Source organism: Chiloscyllium punctatum, chromosome 8 (assembly GCF_047496795.1).
Source record: "Chiloscyllium punctatum isolate Juve2018m chromosome 8, sChiPun1.3, whole genome shotgun sequence".
Classification (NCBI taxonomy): Eukaryota; Metazoa; Chordata; class Chondrichthyes; order Orectolobiformes; family Hemiscylliidae; genus Chiloscyllium; species Chiloscyllium punctatum.
Window position 1 is genome coordinate 44,700,958 of NC_092746.1, and position 9,453 is coordinate 44,710,410.

At 41.7% G+C, this 9,453-nt stretch overlaps 1 protein-coding gene across 1 annotated transcript in view; it reads right to left on the reverse strand.

Moving 5' to 3' along the window:
* slc25a13 (solute carrier family 25 member 13) overlaps positions 1-8,887 on the reverse strand; it is a 258,563-nt gene extending 249,676 nt beyond the window's left edge. Inside the window, exon 1 of the mRNA XM_072575450.1 lies at positions 8,871-8,887. Within this exon, the coding sequence (XP_072431551.1) occupies positions 8,871-8,882 (12 nt within the window). The 5' untranslated portion in view covers positions 8,883-8,887. The remainder of the gene's footprint in view (positions 1-8,870) is intronic.
* Positions 8,888-9,453: the final 566 nt, after the last annotated feature.

Sequence of the window (9,453 nt, forward strand, 5' to 3'; positions counted from 1 at the left end):
GACCACACAGCCTCACATTATTGACCAGAAATGTTGAATTGGTTTCTTTCTCCACAGATGCAGTCTGATCTAGTCAATACTTCTGCATGTAATATTTTTTTTTTGCTGCCTGCATCTCTGTATTTGCATTACAATGTGAGGGATACAACTTAACTCCTGGATTTTCTTAATTGCTTGTGAACAAACTCTTCTCAGTTGAAAAGTACATTTGGGATTCAGTAAGAAGCTCAAAAGGATACCTCAAGGCTGCACTCCACCTTATTGACTACAATAATATCTGGAATTCTAGGATAAGGATGCAGTCCCAATTAAAAGCATCAAAATCAATATACCAGTCGGGCAATAACCATAAGGGGCTCTGACAGTCTAATTCTTGTGATGAAATTTATTTTATCTTGTTGCTAATTTTAAAATTTATTCAGAATTATGGAAATACTCTAGAGGAAACATCTCAGCAACAGGCTTGAATTGACATGTTAAGGTCTAATTCACTATTTTACTTCAAATTTGTTTTTATAACATCTTGTCCATCATGGCTAGGTACAAGTCTGTACAGAATCTAATCTTAAAGTCAAGAGGCAGCAATCATAACATGGTAGAGTTCAGTCCGCAGTTTGAAAGAGAGAAGGCAAAAATCAGATGTAATGGTGTTACAGTTAAATAAAGGCAATTACAGCAGCATGAGAAAGGAACTGATGAAAAAAACCAACAGGAAGCAGAGCCTAGCGGGGAAGACAGTAGAGCAACAATGGCAGGAGTTTCTGGGTGTAATGGAGGTTCATCCCAAAGAAAGGAAAGGTTAGAGGCGGGTTTAAACAGCCATGGCTGAAGAAAAAGAAAAAAAAAGAAAGAAAAAAGAAAAAAGAAACAAACGAGGCAAAGGTAGACATTGGGCCACTCCGAATTGATGCAAGAAGGCTAGTGCTAGGAGACAAGGAAATAGCTGAAGTACTTTGCATCAGTCTTTACAGTGGAAGACAAGAATAATATCTAACAATTAAGGAGAATCAGGAGCAGACTTGAGTATGGTAGCCATTACAAAAGAGAAAGTGCTAGAAAAGCTAAGAGGTCTAAAAATTAATAAATCTCCTGGCCCCAATGGATTACATTCTAGAGTTCGGAGAGAGGTGGATGAGGAAATAGTAAAAGGCATTGGTTGTTAAAGCCACTAGAGTCAGGGAAAAATCGTTGTTGTAACCCCCTTGTTCAAGAAAGGATCAAGACCAAGATGGAAAAATTATACGCCAATTAGCCTAACCTCAGTTGTAGGTAAAATTCTAGAATCCATCATTAAGGATGAGATTTCTAAATTCTTGGAAATGCAGAGTCAGATTAGAACAAATCAGCATGGATTTAGTAAAGGAAGGTCGTGCCTGACAAACCTGTTAGAACTCTCTGAAGAGAGAGCAAGTAGGTTAGACCAGGGAAACCCAATGGATGCTATCTATCTAGACTTCCAAAAGGCCTTTGGTAAGGTGCCTCATGGGAGGCTGCTGAGCAAGGTAAGGGCCCATGGTGTTAGAGGTGAGCTAATGGCATGGATTGAGGATTAGCTGTTGACAGAGGCAGAGAGTTGGGATAAGAGGTTCTTTTTCAGAATAACAGCTAGTGACAAGTGGTATCCCGCAGAGTTTAGTGTGAGGGCCACAGCTGTTCACTTTATATATAAAATGATCTGGATGAAGGAACTGGGGGCATTCTGGCAAAGTTTGCCAGTGATATGAAGTTAGGTGGACAGGCAAACAGTATGGAGGCTGCAGGAAAGTTTAGACAGTTTACGAGAGTGGTCCAAGAAATGGCTGATGAAATTCAACATGGGCAAAATGCAAGGTTTTGCACTTTGGAACAAGGAATATAGGCATGGACTATTTTCTAAATGGTTAGAATATTCATAAAGCCAAAGTACAAAGGGATCTGGGAGTGCTAGTCCAGCATTCTAAAAGGTCGACTTACAGTTGAGTCGTGATTAAGAAAGTGAATGTAATGCTGTCATTTATTTCAAGAGGGCTGGAATATAAAAACAGCGATGTGCTTCTGAGATTTCATAAAGCTCTAGTTAGGCCCCATTTAGAATACTGTGTCCAATTTCAGGCCCCCACACCTCAGGAAGGATATACTGGCACTGGAGTGTGTCCAGTAGAGATTCACACGGATGATCCCTGGAATGGTAGGCCTAAGATATGATGAACGGCTGATGTCCTGGGATTGTGTTCATTCGAGTTTAGAAGATTGAGAGGAGATCTAATAAAAACTTACAAGATAACGCATGGCTAAGAAAGGGTGAATGCTGGCAAGTTGTTTCTGTTAGGTGGGGAGACTAGGACCCATGGGCATAGCCTTAGAAGTAGAACAGGAAATTTAGCCAGAGAGTGGAGCACAGTGGAAGCCAGGATGTTAAACGTCTTCAAGGCAGAGATTGATAAATTCTTGATCTCCCAAAGAATCAAGGGCTATAAAAGGAGAGTACAGGTAAATGGAGTTGAAAGACCCAGCCATGATTGAATGGCAGAGTGGACTCGACAGTCCGAATGGCCTTACTTCCACTCCTGTCCTATGGTCTTAAAATGGTTCAATGCTGAGGGCATGTCAGGAACATCTCACCACCACCTTCTCAGGGTAATCAGAGACAGGCAATAACTGCTAGCCTAGTCAGTGACACCCACATCCTCTGAACATTTTTTTTAAATAATGTGGACACATCCAACACCCACAGCCCATTAGGAAATTTATTAAAAGTTCAGGAAAGGTCATCTTCGATGTCGGTCACACATGCTAAGCATTTAATGGTAGGGCAAAGTCACAATTGAGACTGTCCTCACAAAAGGCATTTCACCCGAATATGCCCCTACAAAATGCAGCAATTTTAGTGTTTTGCCTAGATTGCAGATACTGGCCCCACAGTTAACCAAAAAAAAAAAAAGGTATATTTAGCTTCAATGTATCACTCAAGCATGTCATGTTGTATACCAAGTACAGAAAAAAAACTGCTATTAGAATCATAAATTCCTATAGTGTAGAAAGATGCTATTCAACCCATAGAGTCTGCATTGATCCTCCAAAGAGCATCCCACCCAGAACCACACTTCCACTCCGTCCCTGTATTTACCATGCCTAATCCACCCAGCATATCCCTGGAGACTATGGTGCAATTTAGTATGGCCAATCCACCTAACCGGTACATCTTAGGACTGTGGGAGGAGTCAGAGCACCAAACATAAATGCATGCAAACACAGAACATTTAAATTCCATACAGTCACCAAAGGCTGGAAACAAACCTGGGTCCCTGGCACTGTGAGGCAGCAATGCTAACCACCATGCTGTCCAAGGATGGCATAAGCTTAATTATTGTATGACGGTGGATCAAAATCCCAAAGGATTTATAGACTTTTTTGCTTTTAAATTCTAAAATGTGCTTTTTGTGACTTATGAAAAGATTCCCAAATCCCTATGTACTGTTGCTTTCCTTGGTCTTTCTCCATTTAAATAATATCCAGCTCCTCGATTCTTCCTGCCAAAATGCATAAACTCACATTACCTACTTTATATTCTGTTTGCTAAGTTTTACGTCCACTCACTAACCAGTCAATATCCCTCTGTAGACTCGATCATCCTTCCCATATATTTTCATATGATTTGCAAACATGGACATAGTACATTCATTCACTTTCCTCATACAAGTCTTATTAATAGCATAAGCAATATCTATTAATGAGAAATAAGATGGTGCCAGAGTTTGGCGACACTTTGCATGCTGTGCCCAGCAGATCATCTCCTCACAACTATTAAAATTGAGATTTAAGAGTAGAACAATTATAAGTTTGTCAAATTACTAACAACGTTCTCCTAAATCTAATTTCAGGTCTGGCTATCTTTCAACGTTTGGGAACAAACACCTAAACTGACTCGATTTGACCCAAAAAAGACCAGGACCTCCTGGAGTGCCCAACTGTGTAAACTGACAGAGGCTGACTGCCAATGCTGGAACCGCAGCCACAACAAGGGAAGGAGAGGGGCCAGCCACTTAAGGGCTTCTGAAAAAGGTCCAACACCGAACTTTGATAGGCAACCCACCTCCATGGCCCTACCCAGTTTTCTGGAGATTCTACATCTAGGCTTAACCAGACCAAGAACAAGACTGCCCCAGAGTACCCGAGGCTGTGACCAGTGTCCAGGAACCCACCAGACACACCCATATATCCTTTTTGGAATAGCAGACTATACACATCAACACCTGTCCCGACCAGAAGCACTCACTTACACAGGAAACATGCTGGCCTGTAGGTGAGATTAAAACAATGAGGTTTCAAACACCCCTCCCCAGCGTACCTCTGGAAAATGTACAAGCTATTGAAAACAAACTGGACTAACTTAAAGCTGGACTCACCTACCAGATGGAATTGAGAGGCTGCTGTCTGCTGTTTTACAAGACAAGACATTTGATTAATTTATTGGTTTATTGTAAAGTGTACTTGGCACATGTATTTGTAACAAATAGTGAAGAGAGTGTTGTAAAATGTCGCCACTATCCAGTGCCATCTTAAAAACACAAAATAAACCAACACATAGAAGGTAAAAAAAAATTAAGTTCAACATTACCAGTCCTTCTTGTTAAGTGCCTTAGCCATGAGCCTGGATCCAGAATCTTCCACCCCAATGCAAGTCCAATATCAGATACGAAGCAGTCACTAGCCTATTGTCCCTTTGCCACATCACTGCCACTGGAATGGTCACCATTCCTCTGCACCATCTTGCCTCCACCAACATCACCAGTGCCATGAGTTCACACTGAGCCAATCTCAGCAATGCAACTGAAACTTCCAGGTCTCAAACTGGGCCCAAACTCAATGCTGGGTCCATCATGCTGAAGTAGCTGCTGCCAGGTCCCAAACTGGGCACTGGCCCAAACTCACTGAGCTCCAACCCATTCACCACCAGAAACACAAGTTTCCTTTGACATGTTTGACACCATGCTGCCATCCAAGCTCTCCACAAGAAGGAGAGAAAAGAAAAAGGAGTGCGAACGCTTTGCTGCTTACTCCGCTGGCATCTTACTCCCGCTTCTCCTGACAGTGCATTACAACCTGAATGTTTCTCAATTCACCAGATGTACTGCATGGCATCCTCGGACAATGCAAGGGGCAGAGGGTTCAGCCTTGTAATCAACTCCTCTTGGGGCTCAGACATGACAACCCTGGTAAGTTACTGCAGTGCTGCCATGGGAGTTCATTTTGGCTATTCTGAGAGCAGTTTACATCCCACTCCCTGCAGAAGTGAAGAATGCACATTGCTACAAATAGCCTTGAGGGGGAATAAGCTGACTCCTTCTTCATTGGTCCAGTTGAAGTCACCAGCCACAATCTCAAACCACCAACATATCTCTTGTCCCACCAGAGGCCCAAACACCCTTGACCATTGCTATCCAACCAAAGGCACCTACCACTCCATCTCCTGGCCGCATTTTGGAAAACTCCAACCATAAGACTGTGCTCCTTCACCCAGCTTAAAGATCAGAAACTGAAGCATGTGAAAACCACTACAGAAAAGTTGTACAGTGCTGGTCAGAGGCAATGGATAAGCTCCTACAAGATTGTTGGGAGTTGGTGAACTGATACATATTCAAGAACACAGTGGCCAACTTAAATGAATATGTCACTACCATCACAGACTTCAATAACTGTGCATAAGACTGCACTCCAAAGAAGTTGATCCATGTATTGCCAAACCAGAAACCATGGATGACCTGGGGAGATCCACTCCCTAATAAAGTTAAAGTCAAAAATCAGGTGACCCTGACCTATACTGCAAATCAAGGTACAACCTTCACAAAGCCATCAAGGATGCCAAGAGACAATACCAGACTAAGCTAGAGACCCAAACTAACCACATATTAACTGTGACAAGGCTTACTCAATATAAAATGGGCTACAAAGCGAAGTCAAGTAGAATCGCTGGCAACAATGCAGCCCACCCAGATGAGCTCAATGCATTCTATGCTAGTGTTGAACAGAAAGTCAGTGAAATGATGTCACCTGCCTTGACAGCCTCAAAATGTACCTGTTCCCACAGTCACTGCCACAGTGTCAATTAGTCTTCGTGACCAGCCTGGATAGACAACCTGGCTGTACATTCAGATCATGCACAGATCAGCTGGTGGGAATATTTGCAGGCACCTTTAATCTCTCCTTACTTTGATCAGACGTTCCCACCTATTTCAAGACAACCACCGTTATCCCAGTGACAAAGAAAACCCACGCAGCATGCCTTGCTGATTCTACCCAGTAGCTCTGATCTTCAAAGTTATGAAACGCTTCAAGGAGGTTAGTCATGGCACACGAACTCTAGCATCTGAGATTGCCTTGATCCACTACAACTCATCTACCACATAACCGGTCCAAGGCAGATGCCATCAGCCTGGTCCTACACCCACCCCTGGAACATGTGGATAACAAGGATTGACTTCTACTTATTAAGTTTAGCTCTATCTTCAACACCATAATTCCAAACCCATTTATCTCCAGATTCAGAGACTAGGTCTCTGCTCCCCACTCTGCAATTGAATTGACTTCCTAAACCGCAGATCGCAATCAGTAAGGATGAGCAACAACACCGCCTTCACAATAATCCTCAACACTGATGCCCCACAAGGCTGTGTACTCAGTCCCTTACTATACTCTTTATATACTCATGACTGTGATATCAAATTCTGCTTTAACTCCATTTACAAAAGTTTGCTGATGACACTGCTGTAATGGATCAAATCTCAAACAAAAAGAGTCAGAGTACAAGAAAGAGTAGAGAGCTAAGTGGCATGGTGTAAAGACAACAATCTCTCACTCACTAGACCACAGATCATCCATGATTTTACTGAATAACAGAGCTGCCTCAAGGTATTGAATGGCATTCTTCTGTTTCTATGTTCCTGCATTCCTAACATGTTATACAGTAACAGTCATAGGGTCTTAAAGTTCTACAGCACAGAAAAAAGGCCCTATGGCCCATCAAGTCTACACTGATCAAAATTAAGCACCTAACTATTCTAATCCTATTTTCCAACACCTTGTATGCCTTGGAATCACAATTGAGGTACCTTACCAAGTAGAATCTAACATATATTACATCCACTGCTTCTGTTTTATCTATCTACCTCAAAAGATTGTTATACATATGTCAGATGTGATTTCCCATGTGAAGCCAAGATGACTCTACTTGATCATACTATGGTAAGAACAATGACTGCAGATGCTGAAAATCAAATACTGGATTAGTGGTGCTGGAAGAGCACAGCAGTTCAGGCAGCATCCAACGAGCAGCGAAATCAACATTTCGGGCAAAAGCCCTTCATCAGGATGTATTTCTAAATGCTTGGCTATTACATTCTTTATGATAATTTCTAATATTTTCCAAATAACAGATAAGCTAATTAACCTTCTTTAAAATTGTTTTTATCTGTTTCATTTTTCAAGTAAATGTGTCAAAATTTGTCAAAGTTAGACCAGCATTTTCTTTAATTTCAGATTTTTACAATGTTTCACTATCTGGCACGGTATGATTCAAACTTGTCATCAGATCATTAGCTTGGGTTCTGGATGACCAATCAACGATATGACCACAATGCCATCACCATCCCCAAGGAGAACTGTGAATTGTGAATTTAAATTTAGTGACACTCTGGCAAAGTCATGTCAAATCTTAATACAATGTTGATCATGTAAATTGTCAGGGAAACTTCAAACAGGGATAATTTATCAAAACAAAAAGAGCAGTCTTACTATCCCTTCTCTCTCTCGCAGCAGAAAGCCACTTCTTGCAGAAACATTAGTGTTTTCCTGGAGGGTAAAACAAGTATACAGGTAAAGAAAAGCCTATTTCAACTCTACTGGAGTGAATTAGTGGGACCAAACACACAGGTTTGAACATTAGCATGCTGCAAAGGTCAAAGTCAAAGATCCTTTCCCTCGTTGGTGTTGTTGATAAAGACCCCTCTGATTCACTGTCCTACAAACTAGTTTAAAATAAAAGGAATCAGGACAACAGAGTTTCAGCCTAAAAAATAAAAGTCAAAAATCAGCTGTTCAATTATCAATGTACCTCATATTCTGATGTTTGTCAATAGTAGAGCTAATGTCTGTTTTTAAAGGAACACAGTTTGAACAATTCAAAATAATGGACACAGTCTGACTGTTATTGAGATCCTAACATCCACTAAACATTGAATGTTTAATAACAGACAGTAAAATACAAATAGTGGAAGAATTGTGTTTGAAACAAAAATGCTGGCAGCTGGGCTCAGTTGATAGCAGCTTTGCCCCTCAAGCAAAATTCCAGAACTTCAGCAGGTATTAAAGACTCACATTGTAGTCTCAAACGAGGCGTTAAACTATTGTCCTTTTGTTCAGGTGAATGTAAAATATCAAATCTTCAAAAGACTGGGGGTATTTACAAAAAACAGACTTTTTAGTCGTTATTATACTGCTGTTTGTAGGCGATTACTTCGTGTAAACTGTCTGCCACGTTCCTAAACCGCAAACAGTAATTCGAATTTAGAAGTACATTAGCTTTAAGGCGCTAAGAGGCATCCGGTTGCTGTTAAAGGCCCAGTGTAAACATAAGGCTTTGATTTGTGAGCCATTTATCCTACTCACTAAAAACAAAATCCTCCACAGAAATAAACAACTCGAATTCGTTCACCTCTTGACGGCCAACGGGAGCTTTAAGAAAGCGAGACTTCGCAATCAACACGACAAGCAATTAATACAACGCAAGAATAAAGACATAATCTCAAAGACAAAAAGCTGAAGACCAGAGTTCACACACGACAATTTCCTGCCTGTGCTCGTAGCCAACTGTAACCAACTACCCTCCTTCTCACCTGCACCGCCATTCCAAACGTCTTCGCTTCACTCACGGCACGTGCTGGCCCCGCGCGCACCATGTGACCTCACCTTGTTCATTAATTGGCTGGCGCGGCACAACGCACATGCTTCCGTCTGATTGGCTGGAGTTACGCGTCCTTATCCTGCGGCCACCTACCGCTGATTGGTTGGGGCCGCATGACCACTATCCCATGACGGCTTCCCGCAGAAGCGGGGGCAGTCGAGGAGGGACGTGTATTGGTGATGTTTGTTGCTAGAGGGAATTGGGACAAACAAAACTAGCACTTGGCAATATGAAAGGAGGGAAGTTGAAATAAGGCATCCAATAACCGGCAGCTTTTTTTTTTGGAAAGCCAACATCAATGACAATATGAAAGGACTTAAATTCCCCAAACAACTCTTTGGAGGAGTATAATCACGAGGGAAACAGTGATTTAGAAAGAAGGCGCATTGCCATCGCCTCAAAATAACTGGAAATTAATCCAGCCTTGCCAGCATCTCTCACGTGCCAAAACGTGATTCAAGTCAGAGGAATGTATGTTTTTCCACAAAAGAAAGGAAAACAAAGGTACGTATTTA